Source organism: Erpetoichthys calabaricus, chromosome 16 (genome assembly GCF_900747795.2).
Source record: "Erpetoichthys calabaricus chromosome 16, fErpCal1.3, whole genome shotgun sequence".
In the NCBI taxonomy this organism is placed as follows: Eukaryota; Metazoa; Chordata; class Cladistia; order Polypteriformes; family Polypteridae; genus Erpetoichthys; species Erpetoichthys calabaricus.
The window spans coordinates 26,358,600-26,384,389 of record NC_041409.2 but is presented as its reverse complement, the minus strand read 5'-3'; the positions used below and the strand labels follow the sequence as shown (position 1 = coordinate 26,384,389).

The 25,790-nt window shown below is 37.2% G+C and overlaps 1 protein-coding gene across 1 annotated transcript in view; it reads left to right on the top strand.

The window, feature by feature from the left end:
* vrk1 (VRK serine/threonine kinase 1) overlaps positions 1 to 19,799 on the top strand; it is a 42,890-nt gene extending 23,091 nt beyond the window's left edge. Inside the window, exons 11-13 of the mRNA XM_028821263.2 lie at positions 4,548 to 4,720; positions 18,842 to 18,941; positions 19,452 to 19,799. Of these exons, the coding sequence (XP_028677096.2) occupies positions 4,548 to 4,720; positions 18,842 to 18,941; positions 19,452 to 19,588 (410 nt within the window). The 3' untranslated portion in view covers positions 19,589 to 19,799. The remainder of the gene's footprint in view (positions 1 to 4,547; positions 4,721 to 18,841; positions 18,942 to 19,451) is intronic.
* The last annotated feature ends 5,991 nt before the right edge of the window (positions 19,800 to 25,790 follow it).

The window sequence follows — 25,790 nt, the reverse complement described above, 5'->3', positions numbered from 1 at the left end:
AGAGCCCCCTGTCAGAAGTAGCTTCAACTCCCACCTCTGGCAGAACTTCGACCACATCCCGAGGGAGGTGGGGGACATTGAGTAGGAATGGGCCATGTTCCGTGCCTCTATTGTTGAGGCAGCTGACCGGAGCTGTGGCCGTAAGGTGGTCGGTGCCTGTCGTGGCGGCAATCCCCGAACCCGTTGGTGGACACCGGGCGGTGAGGGATGCCGTCAAACTGAAGAAGGAGTCCTACAGGACCCTTTTGTCCTGTGGGACTCTGGAGGCAGCTGATAGGTACTGGCAGGCCAAGCGGAATGTTGCTTTGGTGGTTGCTGAGGCAAAAACTCGGGCGTGGGAGGAGTTTGGGGAGGCCATGGAGAACGACTTTCTGTTGGCTTCAAGGAGATTCTGGTCCACCGTCCGGCGTCTCAGGAGGGGGAAGCAGTGCAGTGTCAACACTGTATATGGTGGTGATGGTGCGCTGCTGACCTCGACTCGGGACGTTGTGGGTCGGTGGGGGGAGTACTTCGAAGACCTCCTCAATCCCACTAACATGCCTTCCAATGTGGAAGCAGAGCCTGGGGACTCAGAGGTGGGCTCCCCCATCTCTGGGACTGAGGTCACCGAGGTGGTCAAAAAACTCCTTGGTGGCAGGGCCCCAGGGGTGGATGAGATACGCCCGGAGTTCCTCAAGGCTCTGGATGTTGTAGGACTGTCTTGGTTGACACGCCTCTGCAACATCGCATGGACATCAGGGACAGTGCCTCTGGATTGGCAGACCGGGGTGGTGGTCCCCCTCTTTAAGAAAGGGGACCAGAGGGTGTGTTCCAACTACAGAGGGATCACACTCCTCAGCCTCCCTGGAAAAGTCTATTCGGGGGTCCTGGAGAGGAGGGTCCATCGGATAGTCGAGCCTCGGATTCAGGAGGAACAGTGTGGTTTTCGTCCTGGTCGCGGAACAGTGGACCAGCTCTACACCCTTAGCAGGGTCCTAGAGGGTGCATGGGAGTTCGCCCAACCAGTCTACATGTGTTTTGTGGACTTGGAAAAGGCATTTGACCGTGTCCCTCGGGGAATCCTGTGGGGGGTACTGCGAGAGTATGGGGTATCGGACCCCCTGATAAGGGCTGTTCGGTCCCTGTACGATCGATGCCAGAGCTTGATCCGCATTGCCGGCATTAAGTCAAACCCGTTTCCAGTGAGAGTTGGACTCCGCCAGGGCTGCCCTTTGTCACCGATTCTGTTCATAACTTTTATGGACAGAATTTCTAGGCGCAGCCAGGGCGTTGAGGGGGTCCGGTTTGGTGGACTCAGGATTGGGTCACTGCTGTTTGCAGATGACGTTGTCCTGTTTGCTTCATCAGGCCGTGATCTTCAGCTCTCTCTAGATCGGTTTGCAGCCGAGTGTGAAGCGGCTGGGGTGGGAATCAGCACCTCCAAATCTGAGACCATGGTCCTCAGCCGGAAAAGGGTGGAGTGCCCTCTCAGGGTTGGTAGCGAGATCCTGCCCCAAGTGGAGGAGTTCAAGTATCTCGGGGTCTTGTTCACGAGTGAGGGAAGAATGGAGCGTGAGATCGACAGGCGGATCGGTGCAGCATCCGCAGTAATGCAGGCTCTGCATCGGTCTGTCGTGGTGAAAAAGGAGCTGAACTGCAAGGCAAAGCTCTCAATTTACCAGTCGATCTATGTTCCTGCCCTCACCTATGGTCATGAGCTATGGGTAGTGACCGAAAGAACGAGATCGCGAATACAAGCGGCTGAAATGAGTTTCCTCCGCAGGGTGTCTGGGCTTTCCCTTAATGATAGGGTGAGAAGCTCAGTCATCCGGGAGGGGCTCAGAGTAGAGCCGCTGCTCCTCCACATCGAGAGGAGTCAGATGAGGTGGCTTGGGCATCTGATCTGGATGCCTCCTGGACGCCTCCCTGGTGAGGTGTTCCGGGCACGTCTAACTGGGATGAGGCCCCGGGGAAGACCCAGGACACGCTGGAGGGACTATGTCTCTCGGCTGGCCTGGGAACGCCTTGGGATTCTCCTGGAAGAGCTAGAAGAAGTGACCGGGGAGAGGGAAGTCTGGGCATCTCTGCTCAAGCTGCTGCCCCGCGACCCGACCTCGGATAAGCGGAAGAGGATGGATGGATGGATAAGTATTCACAGCCTTTGCTCAATACTTTGTCGATGCACCTTTGGCAGCAATTACAGCCTCAAGTCTTTTTGAATATGATGCCACAACCTTGGCACACCTATCCTTGGCCAGTTTCGCCCATTCCTCTTTGCAGCACCTCTCAAGCTCCATTAGGTTGGATGGAAAGCGTCGGTGCACAGCCATTTTAAGATCTCTCCAGAGATGTTCAATCGGATTCAAGTCTGGGCTCTGGCTGGGCCACTCAAGGACATTCACAGAGTTGTCCTGAAGCCACTCCTTTGATATCTTGGCTGTGTGCTTAGGGTCGTTGTCCTGCTGAAAGATGAACCGTCGCCCCAGTCTGAGGTCAAGAGCGCTCTGTAGCAGGTTTTCATCTAGGATGTCTCTGTACATTGCTGCAGTCATCTTTCCCTTTATCCTGACTAGTCTCCCAGTTCCTGTCGCTGAAAAACATCCCCACAGCATGATGCTGCCACCACCATGCTTCACTGTAGGGATGGTATTGGCCTGGTGATGAGCGGTGCCTGGTTTCCTCCAAATGTGATGCCTGGCACTCACACCAAAGAGTTCAATCTTTGTCTCATCAGACCAGAGAATTTTCTTTCTCATGGTCCTTAAGGTGCCTTTTGGCAAACTCCAGGCGGGCTGCCATGTGCCTTTTACTAAGGAGTGGCTTCCGTCTGGCCACTCTACAATACAGGCCTGATTGGTGGATTGCTGCAGAGATGGCTGTCCTTCTGGAAGGTTCTCCTCTCTCCACAGAGGACATCTGGAGCTCTGACAGAGTGACCATCGGGTTCTTGGTCACCTCCCTGACTAAGGCCCTTCTTCTCTCAGATCACTCAGTTTAGATGGCCGGCCAGCTCTAGGAAGAGTCCTGGTGGTTTCGAACTTCTTCCACTTACGGATGATGGAGGCCACTGTGCTCATTGGGACCTTCAAAGCAGCAGAAATTTCCTTCCCCAGATTTGTGCCTCGAGACAGTCTTGTCTCGGAGTTCTACAGACAATTCCTTTGACTTCATGCTTGATTTGTACTCTGACATGAACTGTCAACTGTGGGACCTTATATAGACAGGTGTGTGCCTTTCCAAATCATGTCCAATCAACTGAATTTACCACAGGTGGACTCCAATGAAGCTGCAGAAACATCTCAAGGATGATCAGGGGAAACGGGATGCACCTGAGCTCAATTTTGAGCTTCATGGCAAAGGCTATGAATACTTACATACTGTACATGTGCTTTCTTAATTTTTTTAGTTTTAATAAATTTGCAAAAATCTCAAGTAAACTTTTTTCACGTTGTCATTATGGGGTGTTGTCTGTAGAATTCTGAGGAAAAAAAATGAATTTAATCCATTTTGGAATAAGGCTGTAACATAACAAAATGTGGAAAAAGTGATGCGCTGTGAATACTTTCCGGATGCACTGTATTCCGTCTGAATCAGATTTATTTGCCAAGTATGCACTGCATACACCTGAAGGAAAAGGAAAATAAAACACACAAGACAGAGAATGTGTAAATATATATATGAAAGTGATTACATCTTACCTGAAGTAGGGGCCTGAGTTGCCTTGAAAGCTTGCATATTGTAATCTTTTTAGTTAGCCCATAAAATGTGTCATTTTTGCTTGACTTCTCACGAAATGCTGAAGTAAACACTAGAGATTAAAAATGTATTAACTACATGTAAAGAGAATTGCAAGACACTGGGAGGCCTGGTGGATGAAACTATGTAAAAATATTAGTTTTAGTGTTATGATATCATAATAGGGTTTTGTGTACATGGGGCGGGCGGGACATTGGAGCTGACAACCAATAAGTGATCATCCGCAAATACAGTGCATATAATGCAGTGACAAGGAATAAGGAACACAGGTGTTTTGGACCTCAAAAAAAGTAGATAAGGTCATCTGTCTGCTGTCTCATGTTTTATGAACCATGAAAGAATGGGAAACAAAGAAATAAATTAAGCAGAAATTGCATAGTAGTTTGCCTTTACACTTAACAGGCAGCATGCTATTGGTTTTCAGGGAAAGGGGAGGGAATGACTGTGCTGGAAAGTTGGCATGCAGTTGTGTAATTAGCCCAGAGATTTTCAGTCTTATAAATTGATTTGGTCAGGCAACAGGGCCATCAACCAAAGTTAGTAAATCTGACATACCATGCAACTAGAAGTTGTATAATGTGACATTGGATTAAGTTTGTTATTGAATACCTGCTTGGCAATTTTGTGTTCCGAGTGAATAAATGAGAGTTTTGGATGTACCATATTATGTCCAGACTTGAAAAGTAACGAAGAGGTTCTCCTTAATGCCATTAAATGTTGAGTCTTTTCTTTCAGCTTGATGACATGCAACTAGTAGTGATTCATCTTGCATTGTCGTGTATTATATGTATGCTTTTTAATTTTTTTTTTAGATGAGTTGATCAAGTACATGCAAGAAGTGAGATCTTTGGAATACAATGATAAACCGTCATATCAGAAGCTGCGAAACATTCTCCTTGAAGGACTGAAATCTTTTAAGGCCAAAGATGATGATAAACTTGATTTCTCTGTGCTCAGTGTTAATAAGATATCAAGATCTCCCAAGGTAAAAGTCAAATTTCATACACATGTACACTCTGGTGGGGGGTGTGTGTATACATATATATATATATATATATATATACACATACAGACATACATACATATATACGTACATACATTCACATATATATCCCCGCTGTTTTATAAACGAACGCCATATAAGGCCGTCCTTTCTCCTTGCTTAGCAGTTCTGTATTGTTTTATTGTTCGTTTATTACGATTGTTTTTAAATTGTGTAGCTATTCGAGACTCACTTTTCTGTTCAGGTACCCATTTCCTTTATGTAATCCATGGATTCTCCGCTATTTTTTGTTAGTTAATTACGATTATAGTTATTTATTGATTCCCTTCTTTAGCTAACTGCCTGCTCATATAAGGCGCTCTGCTGTTTTTTTGTGAAGCAGCCTTTACACAGTTTCTCCGCTGTTTTATAAACGAATGCCATATAAGCCCATCCTTTTTCCTTGCTTCGTCAAGGAAGCAGCCTTTTTATTTAATCCACGGGTTCTCTGCTGTTTTATTGTTCGTTTATTACGATTGTTATAGTTCTCTTTGTATACCACGTTGTCAGTTCAGCACTCCGGTTGTAAAATGACCAAGCCGTGCAAGCTTACTTTTGAGAATCCAATGTATAGTTGTACAGGAGAAAGGCAATCTTGCCTCAAATCAATGGCAACCTTTTGTAGGTCTATGAACTTAATTTAAACTTTAGGTTTACACGGTGCTTTGTTTCCGAAGTACCTGCACTCACGAATATGTCTGTATGCGTCAGTCGCTTCATATTCTTTTCCTACATTATCAATTGTGTAATGTGTTTTTTGAACAGGTTTGATTCATCGAAGTGATCACTCGTGCTGCGTTTAGTCAGTTCACGTGAGCTGCTCTCTTGTGTGATGTTGCAATGTCCACGGCTTTATTTAATGTTAGCTAAGACCCGGCTCTTAAAAGTTTCTCGCTACAGCAATTTTAACTCTGTTACAAAGTGATCCAAAGTCTCGTTTATACCTCGTGTCTTCTCATTAAACTTGTATATCGCGAATATGGTATTGCAAACGGCAGCGGGAGCGTGTTCATTTTACAACCGGAGTGCTGAACTGACAACGTGGTATACAAAGAGAACTATAACAATCGTAATAAACGAACAATAAAACCGCAAAGAACCCGTGGATTAAATAAAAAGGCTGCTTCCTTGGCGAAGCAAGGAAAAAGGATGGGCTTATATGGCGTTCGTTTATAAAACAGCAGAGAAACTGTGTAAAGGCTGCTTCACAAAAAAACAGCAGAGCGCCTTATATGAGCAGGCAGTCAGCTAAAGAAGGGAATCAATAAATAACTATAATCGTAATTAACGAACAAAAAATAGCGGAGAATCCGCGGATTACATAAAGGAAATGGGTACCTGAACAGAAAAGTGAGTCTCGAATAGCTATACAATAACTATAACAGTCGTAATAAACGAACAATAAAACAATACAGAACCGCTAAGCAAGGAGAAAGGACGGCCTTATATGGTGTTCGTTTATAAAACAGCGGGGATATATATGTGAATGTATGTATGTATGTGTATATATATATATATGTGTATATATATATATATATATATATATATATATATATATATATATATATATATAATATATATATGTATGTATGTGTGTAGATATGTGTATATATATGTATGTGTATATGTATGTATATATATATATATATATATATATATATATATATATATATATATATATATATATATATATATATATGTATATATGTGTGTGTGTAGATATGTGTGTGTGTGTGTGTAGATATGTATATATGTGTCTGTGTGTGTATGTATGTTTGTATATGTATGTGTATATATATGTTGATAAGTGTGTAGATATATTTATATATATGTATATGTATGTATATATATATATATATATATATATATATATATATGTATATGTGTGTATATATATGTATATGTGTGTATATATATGTATATGTGTGTATATATATGTGTATGTGTATATATATGTGTATATGTGTGTATATATATATATATATATATATATATATGTGTGTATATATATATATATATATATATATATATGTGTGTATGTATATATATGTTTACATAACCTCTTTAACACACTACTTCTCCGCCGCGAAGCGCGGGTATTTTGCTAGTATATAATATATTATATTTAATATATTATATATACATAATATATTTTATATATATATATATATATATATATACAGTGGTGTGAAAAACTATTTGCCACCTTCCTGATTTCTTATTCTTTTGCATGTTTGTCACACAAAATGTTTCTGATCATCAAACACATTTAACCATTAGTCAGATATAACACAAGTAAACACAAAATGCAGTTTTTAAATGATGGATTTTATTATTTAGGGAGAAAAAAAATCCAAACCTACATGGCCCTGTGTGAAAAAGTAATTGCCCCCTTGTTAAAAAATAACCTAACTGTGGTGTATCACACCTGAGTTCAATTTCCGTAGCCACCCCCAGGCCTGATTACTGCCACACCTGTTTCAATCAAGAAATCACTTAAATAGGAGCTGCCTGACACAGAGAAGTAGACCAAAAGCACCTCAAAAGCTAGACATCATGCCAAGATCCAAAGAAATTCAGGAACAAATGAGAACAGAAGTAATTGAGATCTATCAGTCTGGTAACGGTTATAAAGCCATTTCTAAAGCTTTGGGACTCCAGCGAACCACAGTGAGAGCCATTATCCACAAATGGCAAAAACATGGAACAGTGGTGAACCTTCCCAGGAGTGGCCGGCCGACCAAAATTACCCCAAGAGCGCAGAGACGACTCATCCGAGAGTTCACAAAAGACCCCAGGACAACGTCTAAAGAACTGCAGGCCTCACTTGCCTCAGTTAAGGTCAGTGTTCACGACTCCACCATAAGAAAGAGACTGGGCAAAAACGGCCTGCATGGCAGATTTCCAAGACGCCAACCACTGTTAAGCAAAAAGAACATTAGGGCTCGTCTCAATTTTGCTAAGAAACATCTCAATGATTGCCAAGACTTTTGGGAAAATACCTTGTGGATTGATGAGACAAAAGTTGAACTTTTTGGAAGGCAAATGTCCCGTTACATCTGGCGTAAAAGGAACACAGCATTTCAGAAAAAGAACATCATACCAACAGTAAAATATGGTGGTGGTAGTGTGATGGTCTGGGGTTGTTTTGCTGCTTCAGGACCTGGAAGGCTTGCTGTGATAGATGGAACCATGAATTCTACTGTCTACCAAAAAATCCTGAAGGAGAATGTCCGGCCATCTGTTCGTCGACTCAAGCTGAAGCGATCTTGGGTGCTGCAACAGGACAATGACCCAAAACACACCAGCAAATCCACCTCTGAATGGCTGAAGAAAAACAAAATGAAGACTTTGGAGTGGCCTAGTCAAAGTCCTGACCTGAATCCAATTGAGATGCTATGGCATGACCTTAAAAAGGCGGTTCATGCTAGAAAACCCTCAAATAAAGCTGAATTATAACAATTTTGCAAAGATGAGTGGGCCAAAATTGCTCCAGAGCACTGTAAAAGACTCATTGCAAGTTATCGCAAACGCTTGATTGCAGTTATTGCTGCTAAGGGTGGCCCAACCAGTTATTAGGTTCAGGGGGCAATTACTTTTTCACACAGGGCCATGTAGGTTTGGATTTTTTTTTCTCCCTAAATAATAAAAACCACCATTTACAAACTGCATTTTGTCTTTACTTGTGTTATATTTGACTAATGGTTAAATGTGTGTGATGATCAGAAACATTTTGTGTGACAAACATGCAAAAGAATAAGAAATCAGGAAGGGGGCAAATAGTTTTTCACACCACTGTATATATATATATATATATACATATATATATACATATATAAATCCCATTTTCTAACATTAGCGCTGAACCCGACACAGAGTGACACAGGAGGCACACTTATAAAAATAAATAAACTTTTATTTTCTTTGCCTGGGGGCCACGTCTTCCCCATGTCCCGCAGGCACAACACAGTCCCACAAGCTCAAGTGGCACAACACAAAATAAATTCTTCTTCTTTTCTCTACTCCTCTTTAGCAGCTTTGTCTCCCGACTCTGGCTGCCGGAGTAAAGACTGCTGGCTCCTTTTATAATACCCCCGGAAGTGCTTTAGGTGCTTGTTAACCTACATCCAGCACTTCCGGTTGTGGCAGAAAACCCGCCCAAGAGGGCTCAGCAGCTGTTGCAGCACGCCCTGACGGCACCTGTGGATCCCAACAGTGCTGTAACCAACTCCAACTCCCGTGAAGCCCTGCAGGAGACCGAGGCACCGCTGCAACCCAGGGGGGCTGCCATCCCGCAACCTGGGGATGTGTGCAGCCCATGTCTGTTCCCCTGGACCATATACAAAAGGGGTGTCCCAGCCAGGTATGGGCCCCTGCCATCCACCACAATATATATATGTTTGTGTTTTAGCCTGATTATTATAGTCGGTGGGTGCCAAGTAATGCAAACCAAAGCTCAGGATGTGTGTAAAATGGATTGCCTGAGGTTACTAAAATAAGCATTGGCAACACTGAAAAGCTTTTTTTGTAGGATTTTTTCTTCTTTTTTTCAAGTTGAGGTTATTTCATCACAAACATGGTGTATACGTGTATTTTCGCAAGGGCAAATACATAAAGTTTACCATTTTCTATAGATTAAAAAAAGAGATAGAGAACAATGTCGCCAGCACTACAAAAAGTATCCAGATTCATCATTTTATTGCTTATTTCAGGTACTGTTTTTCTCGTGGTAAGGATATTTTTTCTATTCACTTATTCGAGTTCTTACATGAATACTGAAGCAAATCACAACTAAACCAAAACCTAGCATAACGCATTTTCTTTGATTTGATTTGTCAAGAGGAAACTAAACCCTGCAATATTAAGTCCAGATTTATAAGTGTCCTACACCATTTAAACACTGCGTAGACCTGATCAGTGACTCTGGTAGGTATCGCAAATGAGTGTGTGGTAAGCAGGATAGATGAGTCCCAGTGAATCTCCTCAAATACATCACCCAAAAAGAGAGTATTTCAAAATATATAGCCCTTCTGATGCACAGGGAGTAAAGTAAATCCCCCTTATTACACAGATAAGCTTTTGTGCAGAGCAGAGCCAGTTCCTGCTGTCAAAGTTCATACTATAGCCAATGGAATAAGCAAATGCAGGCCCCAGTTGTATAGGACCCATTCAAAAAGTGGGAAGAACACCTTAATTGGCAAGGTAGGTGTCTTAAAATGTCTACCTGTTCATAAAGGAAAACTGGTTTACTGCATTGCTGAAATGTTGGTGCACGTTACAGAATTTTTGTGGTATGTTTGATGCCTTTTGGAACAGATGGAAACCCCCCATTATTTGGGTAATGTGCATTTCACCTAAAGGAGCACTGATGCTCTGAATTTTTTGGGGCAAAACTCATTCTTTTCATATTATTATAACCTTATTGTTTCATCATATTATAGTTCTGTATTATAAAATAGCACAATTTAAAGGGAAGACTACTATTTTGGTAATATTTGTAATAACTTCTTAGAATAAAATGCAAAACTTTATAACTGAGTCTATGCAAAAGGTAATCACCCTCTCTGAAATGTACAATGTTAACTCATTTTTTTTATTTGGCAGACTCGTACTGTTTTTTGTTTTTTTTTGCCAAGTACTTTATTATTTCTGCTTCCAACTTTGACTAGTCATTTACACAAATTTTAGACTCGCATCTTCTGTGGGTTTACTAATACAGATGAGAAATACTTGCGTATGAAGAGATCTTTGCAGCACCATCTCTCATAATGAAAAGAAAAATTTAATGTTTGAGAGAGGTATATTCTCATTGTCACAGAGTAAAAAGGAAACTATGAAGCACAAGAAAGTTGAAATTGACAATAGTCATTTTTTGGATTTCATACAGTCTACAACTGACATTAAATAAGTATCGAGCATGACAGGAGTTGAGGAGCTGCCATGAACACAGATGTGGACTAGCATTTCATGTTTTAAACCATACTGAAGGGAGAACCTTGTTCCTTGCCATCTTTTTGAAAAAATATTCTGGTAATATATTGTGCCCAGAGTTGTTCAATTATGCCTAAAAGTATCCCTTGTTAGACTGAGAAGGAGAGAAATTGGAAAAGCACTATATAAGACAGATACAGTGATATGAAAAAGAAAGCATGTCTTATCATTTCTGTGGTTTTATATGCATATCGGGACAAAATTCAGTCTTCTAAAATGAAAAGTATTGAAATATATTTGAGCAAAGGTTAAAATTCTGTGTTATATGTATATTTGTACCTTTTATTAATATTACTACTGTTATTAATTAAAAGTAGTATTATTTCTCACAGTGTTTGAAAAGCATGAACTGCATAGGACTTAAAAGATAGACTAGAAAACTTAAACAAATATGACACACAAAAATGCAGGCATTCACAAAAATGTGACTCTCTGTGAACAAGGTGGCATCACAAAGCAAAAGTCTGGTACAGGGAACATTTTGCACTGTCTGTTATGCACATTAGAATCCCAGACAAAAATTATTACTCGAGCATATTACACATAGTTGTTAATTATTTTCCCCAGCTATACTTATTTTTGTTCCTAGGGGTCAGAAGACATAATGCGAATTCCCATCTCCTTTTAGCATAAATGGATGCATTGTGAGTAAATATATACTGACCTTAAAGCAGAGCTGGGGGTTACATTGAATATACCCAATGCATCGTGCCTTATGGGATACAGTAAATGACGATATTGTGTACACTGAGGACAATTTTTTTTAACCCTTTGAACCCAGCAGCTTGGTGTTTGGGCATGCCTATAAACGTGCTTGCCTGAATAATGGCCTGCACATACTGTATCTGTTACGCTACAATAGTCTTTTCTCTAAATCTTGCAGTTTGCTGCCATAGAGACATATTCTTGAAAGGCCACTACACCCGTCTGCCGTCATAACCCAACAGATGCTTAGTGTGTGCAGAGAAGTAGAATCGGGTTAAAAGAGCTTTTGCCCTTCTTCTCCATGGGAGGCTTCTTTCCTCCCTAAGCTTACTTTTGGGCATCTGCTTTTCAGTGTGACAGGTAGACCACTCCTGTCAACCTCCCCACCTGTCACTGACCCCGGCACGGGTTGCACTGTGTATAAGGGACTTTGGGCAATTGATGGTAGAATCAAGAGCCCCATGGGAAAAGGGAAATGCTGGCTACAGATACAAGTGTTCTTGTGCATTGCTTCTGACAATATAAACTGTTCTGAAGCATATCACTCAAAGGAGCAGTTTTGGAGTTAGGTCCTTATAATAGTTGGTAGAAAATGAGGAAGACTGTGAGAATGAAAGTGATACAGCTTGTTCCGTAGTTTGTCTTTTGTTACAACATTGTGGCTTATATCATTGTATTTAGTATTAATGTAATATGATGTGATGATTGTTCTGCAGAGTGGTTTGTTACAGTGAAATGACCTGTTGTCACAAACATTATGCACAAAAAGTGCACTTTATGTTGTTTTGAAATGTTTCTTGTGTGCAATTATCAGGTTTTTAAAATTGTTCCAACAGAAACCACTAATGAATATAAACAAGAATGATTAATGCAGACATATGTTATAGCTTGCAGGGACTACTCGTATCATCATATTGGTGTGATTTCATGAATCAAATTAAATCAAGCATTTATGAAGTGCTGTAGAGGAGATTTCAAAATACTGAGATATATATCATAAATCGCGCTAGAGCCTAAAAATATCGTGAAATTTGTAGGCCGTGTTGCCCAGCCATAACTTAGTGTTTTCTCCATATGATAAATATTTATATAGCAATTTTTTTACTCATAACAACTAAGAAAAACGCAGTTAAAAACTACCATGACTTTTTTATCAAGAAATTTCTATGCTAACAAATAGTACATTGAAAAATTTTAAACAAAGGTACAAGCAGTGCTGGCACTAGATTGGGTGGGCAGAACTCATCATGATACTTTGCAGTGTACAAAACTAGTTGAGTGCTGAGGGTAGAAGACGGCAGCTGAGGTGATGTCCATACTACAATGAAACGAAAACAATCTCCGTCCATACTGGAGGTTTTGCTTTGTTTACAAAAGGACCGCTGTCCATACTGAAATGCCTGAAAACACATACTTGTTGTAGACCTTCATCTACACTGGGGATTCGTGCATAGACAGCAAACTCCTTGAAGGAACTGTTAAGTAAATTATTCAGAGCCCTGTGAAAATCAGATTCCCTTCTGCTTTATGACCTCTCAAAACTTACAGCACGTGTAAGACTTTGATAACGCATTCACAAAACAGAAAAAGAAAAAAAAAATGACTTAAGGAGCTGAAGTGAATCGCCCTTGTGTTAATGTGCAAATTACAGTTGAAATTAACCGTCTTTACAACTGGCAATGGTCATCTTGTCATTAAACAAATACAAAGCAAATGTTAAAGTGACACTTTAAAAAAAAGTATTTAGCACTATTTTCATTTGCGAGATGATTATAAGTAGTCCACAGTGATTATAGCACATCCTGTACTAAAAAAACACCTGTAAAACCAACTTAATGCTGAAATGGGTAAATAAATAAATAAATGTGCGTGCGTGGGTCTATATCTTCACCTTATTCCATTGTGATTTTGTGTGTCTCTCTCTGTACTGTAATATTGTAAGTGCTGCTGAATCCTACACCTATCCTCTTTAAGGGCCTTGTTATTAATTTTGATGTGGAATGGAATGCTCCTTCCTGAACAGATTAAGTTTAAGTAATAAAAGTTGATTAGAGGCTGTCAATTGAGTTATTTGCAGTGTTTTTCACTATCACATAATTTGTCTCAAAATCCGTAGCAACCAGTAAATAATTTGCTTTCTAAACATATATGCAGCATGCAAGACTTTACAAAATACAAGATGCGTACAGATAGCAGCACAATAAGCATCATGGAAAGCAACTCTTTTTTTGCTTGCTATGTTGATTTTTTTTTTTTTTTTTGCTGTGAATGGAGTCCATTCAGGGAATAAGCCATTGTAATGAGCAGGATAAAAATCGGGGAAGGGCCACAAAAATGTGTTTATGCCCATCTACACCAAACGCTCGCGCTACGTTTTCAGAAGTATGACTCTTGAAAACGTTTTTCAGGAATCAAAAATAATGGATTTGTGTGGACAAAAGGCAAACACAGACAAATATATGCAGGGCCTAAGAAATAAAATACAGTACAAACATATGGGATCAGCATTAGAACAATACTTTTAGGGTGAAAGAAGTGTTTAACAAAACTGTTCTAAATCTGACTGCATTTCAGTACAGAAAAAAAAAATCTGTCCTCAAATGGTTTGTGTTTGTTTAATAAACAGATGCATGTCAATGTTACTAAAGACGACACAAGCTAACTGTTTTTAAAAATACCAAAAGCCTATTTCTGCAGTTTTTGCTTTTGAATAATTTTTTTTAATACACTAAAAATAGTGGCATTCAACAGCCTAAATTTAATCTTGCATTTCAAACAACGTTCATCTTATTTTACTTTGTCATTACTTATTCCATAAACATTTTGCATGTTTGAAGTCAGGTCTGAAAATCTAAACCCTTACTGCTCATAATAGGTGCTACTTAAGAAGTATTCTTTGATGATCAGAACATTTCATCACCTTTGCAGACCAGCAGAAGCTCGGCAATTTGGCCTGGAGAGTTCAGTTTTGTAGTAACACAATTAAAAGTACAATAGGATAGGGCAGGAACCTCAGAGAAGCAAATGTTGCTTCCCATCAGTCGGGAAAGAGTTATAAGACCATTTACAAACTAGAGCCTAGAAATATCATATACACAACTCAAATGTATTGAGAAAAAAGCTAACACACAAACATTAGCACCAATTTTAGAATCAGACTCCAGACACATGATATTGTGGTATATTACAGATCTATTTTTGTGGATCACTTCCATGAGATGAGCCAGTCTGCATTCATGAATGGTTAGCTTGTATCATAATTTGTAAAACTGACTACCTTCTGTTTCTTAAACACACACTTTCGTGGCACATTTTGGAACAGATTTTCCTGTTTTGCTCTTAGCTCTACAGTGTGGGAATAACAGATTTTTAAACAGTTCTCCATCATCCAGAAAGTCTGTAGTACACTCTAATGCCATTTAATGGTGGAAATGCTAAGTATACAATGATACATGCAAAAGCTGGCTTCCTTTTCTTAAAACAATGGAAAATAAGTTCAATAATTCTTTTCTTATTTTGTTACTTTAATAAATAACTTTTTTAAAGAGCCATAAGGATAAGTTTGATATTGTTCACGACAAAGTTGTTTCTTCAAAATATATAAAATATGCATTTGCCATGCACAGTTGTGTTCTAAAGTTAAGTGTCTTCTATAAATTTAAAAAAATATATCTTGCCCAAACTGCAATTTACTATGGAGTACATACACATTGTAAAACTGGTTATACATACCATTTTTGAACAAAAAAACACCAATATTATGAGATTCAGCCATTTCAAAAAAGCCAGCTCAGCTCAACAACCGCCCTAAACCCCATGAGGAGGGCTGCTCAATTATGGCAAAAATCATAATCACGATTATTTTGGTCATTATTTAGATCAGTTATTTAACATGACTATTCATTAAGTTATGCATTTATTGAAATTAAAAAAAAAAAAACCACTTGTCTCTTTAACAGTAGATTTCTTTGAACTCTAAATATAATTCAACTGAGAAACGTGAAAAAAAATTGACAGAGATGAAAAAAAAATATAAATCTATATACATTTAAATAAATAAAATAATACACTGATCTTATTTATTTTGCTCTAATGACAACCTACTGAAAAAACTACTAAACATGTATTAAATATATAAAAATAAATTTGAATAAAACAAAGTAGATAAAATATATTTTAGTGCACTGCCACAAACTACTGAAAACTCCTAAACCCTTATTCAGCATTTTAGTAAACTATATTCAATATGTTCCAGTCCAGTAACTCAGTCATTACAGAGTAACTCGCATGTTAATTACATATTATTACTGTATTATTATGTGTGAGTGTGAGATCTAAACAGAGTAACTGACATAGGTTAATTACTTATTATTTTTACCATTGTTAAAATCATGTAATACCACAGTCAGGAGGAAGGAATTCTACTCACCCCCAGCCAACTGTAGTCTATCAGCCACTAAGGCCCACTAAGGTCCTCTGATTCTGGCAATCTTGTTGTGCCCCACACTAATCTACACTCCATGGGTGACAGGGCCTTCAGCTGTATAGCGCCCAAACTCTGGAATGACCTACCGAAATTAATTAGAGCTGCTGACTCCATGAATTCTCTGTCAAGATGCTTATGTAACCTGTGTGTATGTGCTAGACCATCAATTATGTTGTCTGTTTTTTTTCAGAATTCACTGTCTTAATCTTCTTTATTTATTTATCTGGTTTGTACAATGCTATATACTGTATACACTGCCATTCTTTATTATATTCTGTAAGTGCCTTGAGCATGGGAAAGGCGCTATATAAATAAAATGTATTATTATTATCACCAAAGGCTTGGAACATCTTCTGCCCATTGATGTCAGCCTCCAGCTTTATGTTTGATGCATTGTCTATAGTGGTACAGACAAACTTGTCCTCCTTTAAGCTCCATGTAGCCATTGCTTTCCTCATTCCTTGGGAGAAGGTTTTCACTGTGTAGTCTGTTTGGAGGCACTTTGTGTTCAAATTGAAGTCCTCATCGATGTAATGAATTGTAAGACGGATGTAAGACTCCATGGTGCAGCTTGACAATATGTCCATTGTGGTGGCAAAGTATGTATCATTTTTACCTTCCTCACAGCATTTATTATATAGGGTAGGCAGTGCAACTGTGGTGAAATGGTGTTGAGATAGCATCACGTAATGCTTGTTCAAAGTGTTTACTAGTTTCTTGAATCCCTGGATGCTAACAGTGCTAATTTAGGTCATGTCTTTAGCTAGGAAGAATGTGATTGTGTCTGTTATTTCTTTGTTTTTGAGAGCTGAAATGGTATGCACTGGCATCTACTTTACAAAAAGTGTTGCGTTGGAAGAAATCAAGAGGGCTTTACTTTTCTCCTGTTTTCTTATTAATTTATTGTTTGATCATAGACCACTTAAAAATTTAATTTCAGATGAGTAAACAAATTTGTCGTATTGTTGCGTATTGCAGACACCTCTGTGTAACAAATCTGGCACAGTATAGGTTAATGTTCCATGTTGGACTCCTTCAAACCAAAGTGTTTCCAAGCAGCTGAATTTGTTTTCCTTTTCCTGGTGACTAAAGAGTCTCTTTCTGTCATCTTGGCTGTAGCTAAATTAAACAGGCCACAAGAGGAGCGAAAGTGTGCTGCTGGATTTTTAACACAAGACAAAATGGAACCGTCATTGTGAAACAAAATGTGGCATGATAATCATTTCATCTTTATTTTGTTTTCGTAATCGTTGCAAGCCAAAATTGTAAGTGAAAGTAAAGTTTGATTAATTGCCCAGCCCTACTGGACAGCATGCATCTTAAACCCACTGCTTATATCTGACCATCCCCAACCTACCTCTCCCCACTCTCAACCAGAGTCTCTGACTTATACCACTTTCAAACTGGGTAGTTAGTGCCTGTTTTAAAGGCATGGGCAAGTGCCTCTATTTCTCTGTAGTAGCACAAATCACCTACTCCATTTTCTGATTCAGTTACCCCAACCTTAATGTACTGGATTAATTGACATCTTTTGCACAAGTAGTCTCACACTGTATTTAGGGCCTATAAACACCCACACCCACATTCATACCTCAGCCTGAGCTGTAAAATTAAATGTATCTGTATATAATAAGTTTAAACATAATTAAAGGGTACAAAATATCCATAAGATAGGTCCTTGTCTGATGGAAACTGGTTAAAAATAAGATCTCCAATAGTTCTCCTTTAAGAACTATAGTAGTATCTCCCTTGTGCTGAATACGCTTCACAGGTTGATCAGGTTGTAGTGTAGAGGGTATGGGGTGCTGTGTATTATGGCCCGCAACTTAGCCAACACCCTTCTGTCTTCTGCTACCTCCAGAGAGTCCTGGATAATACCTAGAACTGAGACAGCCTTCAAATGCAATGCATTTGTGTAAAAGAGCACACTTGCAGCTACTAACTGAGAGAATGTTTGCAGAAATGTTTCACTGCCATAGGAAGACCCTAGTCCCATAAGGCATTAAAGGTGACTTTTACTTTTTTTTTTGTATGTACCTTCTGTATTTACAGCCTAGTAAAGATTTTTGTCTTGGAGCACCCAGACACTTGTATATCGAAACTCCTCAATTACTACTCTCTGGATGAAAACCAGAGCAACCTTGATATCCCTGAAGTCCACCGCCATCTGGTTGGTTTTTATTAAACTGAGCTATCGACGATATGTCCTGCACCACTCAACAAAGTCATCCAGCAGTCCTCTGTATTCCTCCTTCCGTCTGTCACTTACACACCCCATGATTGCAGAGTCGTCCAAGAACTTCTGCAGGTGACACGCTTCAGAAATGACAACAATTTACAACACTGTCAGTTACAGCACCCCAGGCTACCTTTCATCATTGCTTGCCCTGTCTAAACCTGTCAGACATGTGAGATCCTCTGATGCTTGCTTTCTTGCAATTTTAAAGTCCCGTTATGCAAATTCTGGTGAACATTGCTTTAGTTTTGTAGCTCTGTGGAACCTTCTGCCAAGCTCTGTCAATTAGGCTTCATCAGCTGCAAAGTTCAAATCACACCTGAATACCCACCTTCTCTATCCAACATTTTATATTGTCTATACCTCTACTTACCTTATTTCCTAAATGACTCGTCTATACCAAATATACGCTTTTGTGCTGCCTGTCATCTGTATCAATCAACTCAGTTTCTTCTTTTTGTTGCATTTTGCGATGTACTGCATTTTGTCATCTAGTGGCTTTTTATTATATTTTAGTAGGCTTTGTAAATCTCCTTGTGATAGTGTTCTCTGAGAGAGACCTGTGTTAAATAAAGGTCAAGCGATTAATTATTAAGCATTATGACTGTCAGATTTTTTATTTTATGTAATGGTTTCTTAATTGTAGAAAAAAACACAAAAGAAAATTTCTCTAAAGACAGAGACACCAGATGACGAACTTGACGCTCCACCATCGAAGAAAGTAAGAACATCCTCTCTGAAAAAAGGTAAATTCTCAATTACACTGACCTAAAAAATGCTCTTTAATCAAATCATTTGAGTATGTGGTTTTCATGATATGTTTGCTTTGGATACTTAAGCAGTATAACTGATATTTAATTTATATATGTCCTTTAATCATTTATTGCATTTTATAATTAATAAATCAGAAAAAGAGCCAGCTCAAAATTTATGTCAAATGGTGTCATAGTGTTTATTTTATTAGATTTCACCTTTAGAATATAGAATATTTTATTCTCTGGTAGCTTATGGTGGTAGAACATTTGCAGATTCCAGTTTTGCTTAAGTACCTTTTGTCCATGCGTTTTCATTGGTATGCAAGAATTTTAAAATCATTCAGTCATTTACAACTTAAAGCTTAATACATTTTAACGTTATGTTATTCTTTAGGTTAGTTGTGCTACAGCATATTTACCACATTCATATGTCAAAACCTTATAATAACCTGGAAATAAGATTTTAAGATTTTTTTTTTGTGTGTGTATGTATATATTTAGAGGAAAATGGGATAAAGGAGAAAACATCAGCAACTTCAAAAAAGAAACTAATGGAAACCAGTACTCAGACTTCACCGGGAATCAGTAAATCGGGAAGAGGAAGAGGACGAGGAAGAGGAAAGCCTAGGAAGACATAATTAATTTTACTGCCTTTTTTCTGCCCTAAGCATATTTTATCTCTTTTTTGACAGTTGTTGTTTTTTAATCTTTGATTATCTGTTTTCTTTGTATGTATACCATTGGAAATAGTTTGATGTGGATATCTGTATAGTTTGTTTACAGCTGCTTTATACTTTGAGCTGCACAGATCATTTTTCCAAATAAAAAGATAACAAAAGAGAAACAATATCACAGTCTACTGTAAAGCTTGCAATGTTAAACTAAAATAATTGTTTCTTTTATGTTTTTTTCTGTTCTTTTAGTGACATTTTTTTATCAGTTATTTTAATTATTCATTAATGATTAAAGGTATACTTTAACAAAGTTCAGAAGCCACATATATCTCCTGTTTGTGAATTATTTTTCACTACTTAAATTAGTATTGCAGATTATACATAATTTTATCTTTTAAAAAAAAAAAAAAAAAACAATTTCTGTTTTTACCTTATACTGTTTTATTATTTGTAGACCAATATTCAGATTACTTCATCCTCTCCGAAAGGCAGTGGTTGATAGATAGATAGATAGATAGATAGATAGATAGATAGATAGATAGATAGATAGATAGATACTTTATTAATCCCAAGGGGAAATTGCTACAGGTTTGTCCATTTAATGCATTGGTGAAAAAGCCTGTCTCAGAGTTGATTGATTTGTTAGTTTAAGACACAAAGTTTAATAATAATGATTTTAATAATAATGATTAAAATATCACCTAATTAAAAACTACACATAGTGATCCTTTTTGTTAATTGTAATCTAATATTGACACTGAACTGTTGTCTCCAACCAAACAAGTGACATCCTAATCAAACTATAAAATTTGCAAACCTTTACAATATATACAAAAATTTACTTAAAACTTGGTTTGCAGGCAGTGCTCTGCTCATTCTTAATGGTAGCACATCTATACTCCATGGTCCAAAATTACAGATAGCCCCACCAACATTAGTGATCACTGGATAGAATTCAACACTGTATATGTTCATGTCATGCGGTCTTACCAAGTAATTGTGATTTTTTGCATTGCTGAAAAGCAGTGGAGAATTTACATAAAGATTTTCAAACTAATATTTAACTTTTTTTCCCACTGATCAATTTAGTGTAAAGTATTTAAAGTATATGTTTGGAAACAAAGATGTAGTGTCTTATGATAGCATAATCCACAATAAATGTGAATATACAGTTGAGCAGAAACATTTTGAAACAAAATAAATATTCTGATGACAATTTGTAGACTTTTTTTATGTTTTTAAAATTTGAATTTGTAACTATTTTAAAAAAGGGAACTTTTTACTAATATTAATGGCAATCATATTAAGAAAATTAAGAATTCCTGTGTTAAAAAGATGGGTTGTAGTATTACAAATTTAATCTTAGTTTCTTGATCTGTTTGTTAGTTTTATATCTCACATACACCAGAGATGGTTGTTTCAGGAACACCTTAAAACATTTCTCAAATTCTTAAACACAGTAGGTAGCACATTGTATTTGTGTTTTATGTACGATTTGATTAGAATTAAAATAGGCAACATTAGCAGTATAATACTGGTGCTTCCTTTTTAATAACTGTTTTAATAAATTCCTAAATAAAATGTGCTTGTAAACTAATGAATTGCTGAAACTTGAAATCCATGATTGTGTTTAGCTAGATGAAACAAAAATGGCAGTACAGAATATGGATATCAAGAGACTAAATTAGTAAGTTTGAACTGGCTAACCTGTCCATAACCTGTTCATTCTTTCTGAATATAAAGGCACAGATAGTCTTTGTTCTTTCTGCTGTTAAAAAAAAAATGCTTATTCAGTATAACATATATTTTAATTTTCCTATACTTTACAAAGCATCAGTTGAATACAATTTTTGACTATATAATGTAACTTTTTACTTGAGCTATTCAGTTATTTCCCTCTTCATTGTCCCTTGCCATTTGTAAAGATTTGTGAGATTCTGTTTTTGCTTTTCAGGTTTGTATATGTAATGACATCTTGTGCTCTTCTCCTGTTGTGTTGTCATTTGAAAAGTAAAGAGAAGTGAAGCAAAGTATAGAATCAAATTAACAGTAAATATTCCCTAAATGACTGCAATTTCTAGATTTGTGTAATTGGATAAAACAGTTAAATTACAAACTGTGGAATTAAGGGTCAGCACTAGAACAGTACTTTTATTTTTTTCCCTCTTTTTTCTATGACACCTTACTGTATGAAACTAGCATCTGTCAATGTTTATTATCAACGGATACAGGAATTTCAAGTAAAACTATTAGGTACTGTCCTCTTAATTACTGCAGTACTGTACAAGACGTAATCACCAGCTTTGCTCTTCTTTATTTAAGACATTAAAAAAAAATCTGTTTGCTTCTGCACTTGTAGTGCGTTATCCTGTTATTGGTGAAGAGCAGCCTTTGAGCATTGATAAGACTGTTGGTTCCAGTGGATTTATAGGATAAATAAGTGTACCTTAGTTACTGTGTTCATAAGTCTGCCAATAGCCCTCAAGATCTTTGTGCATGCTTGCTTTATTGTGGGTAAATGTTAAATGGGTTTGGACTGGATTTGCTTTACATGTCCTAGTTTAGGCAGGCTTATGTCATCTTAAAATGGCAATGATATGTTTTGAAGAATTAAGAAAAGAAGATGTAAGGAACCTGAATCCCACATGTGAGACTTCTTGGTGTGCCCTTTTCAGCTGTTCTTTTTTTGTTTGTTTTTGTTCTTTTCCAATTAAAGATATTGTCTATGCTAAAATCCATATACCTGTTTATCTTGCAGCTGCATGAAAACAGCTGCAGTAGTTTTTTCTCTTTATAATGCTTGCTGTATGTTTAATATTTTAAGCATCCTAGTGGCTCACTATGGCATACCGAAATAATATGCATTATATGCTGGCTTTTCGTGAGCTTGTCATATTAGAAGCTCATATTATGGTGCTGCAACCTTGTTTACAAAGTATAGTCCAGAGTCACTTGTAATCCTCAAAGAAGTTGTTAAATGTATGCAAAGAAGATCCAGACATAGCTGAATCCAAGGCATTCAGTTCTTGCACTGGCAATGTGTGTTGGTCATTGTACATGATTGTGTATCATTTGCTATTTTCTTTGTCAGATCCCTTTAGCCACTCTGTAACAACCAATAAAAAAACTTTCTAGTTAAGAAAAATGTCAAAACAGTTTATTGCCTTTTGATAGACTAGATTCTGGCAGTTTTGTTTAAGCATGTATACTCAAATACATGTAAAATGTAAGGGGAAAAAAAGAGTGTAGTTGAGTTTTTGCTTGTACTTATTTAGGTTGTATTCTATGAGTATGCATTATTTTAATTGCATTTTCGGATGCAAACACACACACTTGCCTGCAGCTATATAACACATTTTGCATTTTAAAGACATAATTTGTGATGTTATTTTTACAGCTTATAAGAAGTTAACCCAGTTTCCCAATGGTGAGGAATATCAACATTTAAGCACCATATTTGCATGCTTAAAATTAATTGCAAATGAAAGTGCAGAATCTTTTTTTATGATTTGGTTAAATACATTGTTTATTATACCACAGAAAAATCAATTTGATGCATATCTTTCCATCTCAAATTTGCAGACTGACTTTTATTATAATGACATACAGATAAAGGTTTGCTCTTGTGGGTTTTACCAGCAGGTGGCAGTAGTGCATAAGTTTTTTTTGTTTGTTTGTTTTTTTTTTTCTTTTGGGGGTGGTGTGGGGGGTAGGAGAGCATATATGGGGGTAAATCTGATTTTAAAGGGGACAGATGTACAAAGTAAACCAAAGAGTGTCGCCTGAGTTATATTTCCTTTCTTTTTGTTTGTTTTTTGTATATTTATTTGTAATATTTAACTGATTCAAGATTAGTTTACATTTGCACAGTATATTCAAATGTTGGTTATTAAACAGAATACTTTAACATGTGCTACTTGTCTGACAGTGGCAGTCACCCCTCCATCTTCAAGCTTAGACTATGGCCCACGTCAGCCTTTTCACTTGATCAAGTGAGGTTTTAATGAGGGGGGTTTGTTGCATTCTGTAAAATGTACTTCCTCCAAATCATTACTAGAATAATATTAGCAATTCTGCATTACTTTGCGGCATCCTTTACATTATGATCTCCAACCCTATATATTTGAGCAGATTTTTTATTGAAGAAGTGCAATTTTTTTAAATGTGTATGTGCATATGTACAGGTATGTATGCATGTGTGTGTGTATATAATATATATATATATATATATATATATATATATATATGTATGTATATAATATATATGTGTGTGTCTGTTTATTAAATTTTTTGCCAGTAAATTTACATTTTTTAAAATGATATAAAATGTGTTCTTTCACAGTAGGAAGTGTTTAATTTGTACCTTGTTCTTTTAACTGATTGGCTTCTCTCCAAGTAATCAAATTTCTTTCCACATCCCAAAGTCTTGTAGGTTAGGGTGAGTGGTAACTTTAACTTGGGCCCGTTTGAGTGAATGTAAGCATGAGAGTGTCCCGTGATATACTGATTTTCTTGTCTGTGCTGAGTGGTTTTGGGATAAACATTGGCTCCTCATTACTATGTAACAGAGTAAATGGTTTCAGAAATAGTAAGTGGTGAATGGCTAAATGAGTGTGACCATGAAGGAATGAATGAATGGTCTAAGCTTTAAAACACGTCAATATATATATAATGCATTGGTAGGTAGTGATAAATGTTAATATGAGTTATTGTTTAATAACATGTTTAATCCATGATGTGTGGTTTGTCAGGAAGCAACATTAACCTCTCCACCACTGTGCTTTATACTGACTATTGCACAAATTTGTCTGAGTAATTATTACTTGTATACTTTTTGGTGCACATTACATGTTTATGATGTCTGTTACCTTTGTGTTGTGTAGTGATCTGTCTGTGACACTGTACTATCAAACAATTTTCTGCAAGCCAATGCTGGGAACTGCACAAAGTATTTTTTTTATTTTACTACATGACACAATGATGATGAACTACAGTATATTGAATTTAATATAGAGGGATATAATTTTTAGTACATAGGTATACATGTTTTGGTGGCTTATGTCAATTGCTCCTTGTGAACCTTGCCCTGATCCCAATTGAACTTTATATATATAATAAAAAATATATATATAATATATATTAAAAAAATATATATATATATAAAAAATATAGAGTGAGAGATAAAGTTAGATATATATGTATATGTATCTATAAAAATATATATATATACACACATACACACATGTATGTTGTGAAAAATACATAATTTTGGTAAAAAGTTAGATTATGTACATGGCATTTTAGAAACTAATTCTTACAAATGGTTTACAAAAGTATTGAGGATACATGGTGCAATTTTATTACATTTAAAATAAAAATGCATTAGACATCAAAGACATTATTTTAAAAGAGTAGCAAGTGGATATATACATAGATCTTTATTGAAAGGTAATGTTGCCTATTAACGATGTCTGATGTATTTTTTCTTTCCACAAAATTTAAGATTTCATTATAGCATTCATGAAACAAACTTCTTAAAATGTCCATAGTAAAAATATTGAGAAAACCCTAAGTAATGTCAATGTGACCTTAAAGTGCTGCTGTGGACACTCTTAAAGTATAATGGCATCTCTGGCATAGTCTTTGTCCAGAAGAATGCTAAATGACGACAGGAGAACTTCATTTATCACAGAGCTCCGGTTTCAAATGTTTAAATAATACCTTGCCTATTTAAATAAGGGATGAAGTGATAGTGCAAATAATCTCATCCTGTAATTGTAATGGAACAGCAAACAGCTTTAGGAGTGTTAGCAGTACATTTAGCATATTTTGATCCAGAGAACTTTGCAATGAAAACAAGAAAAGGGTTCAAACCTTATTTTGCTTGCAAGGCTAAAGTCTATTTGTTAATGTCTGAAAAGCACCTAAGACGGGAAAAAACTACTTGATGTACACCTTTGCATAATGGGTGCAATTTAATACGGCACACCCTTTACAAATGTTATTGCTGAAAATTATTTGCTGGCACAGTTTTAATCATAGGCCATACCCTTCTTTTCAAGACCAAGTTCAAGGCTCATTACCTATGGTATTGCAGAAAAATAACAAACCACAAAAATTAGCATTTTAAAGAAATTAAAATCAAACCTGTCCTGCCCCAACCCCA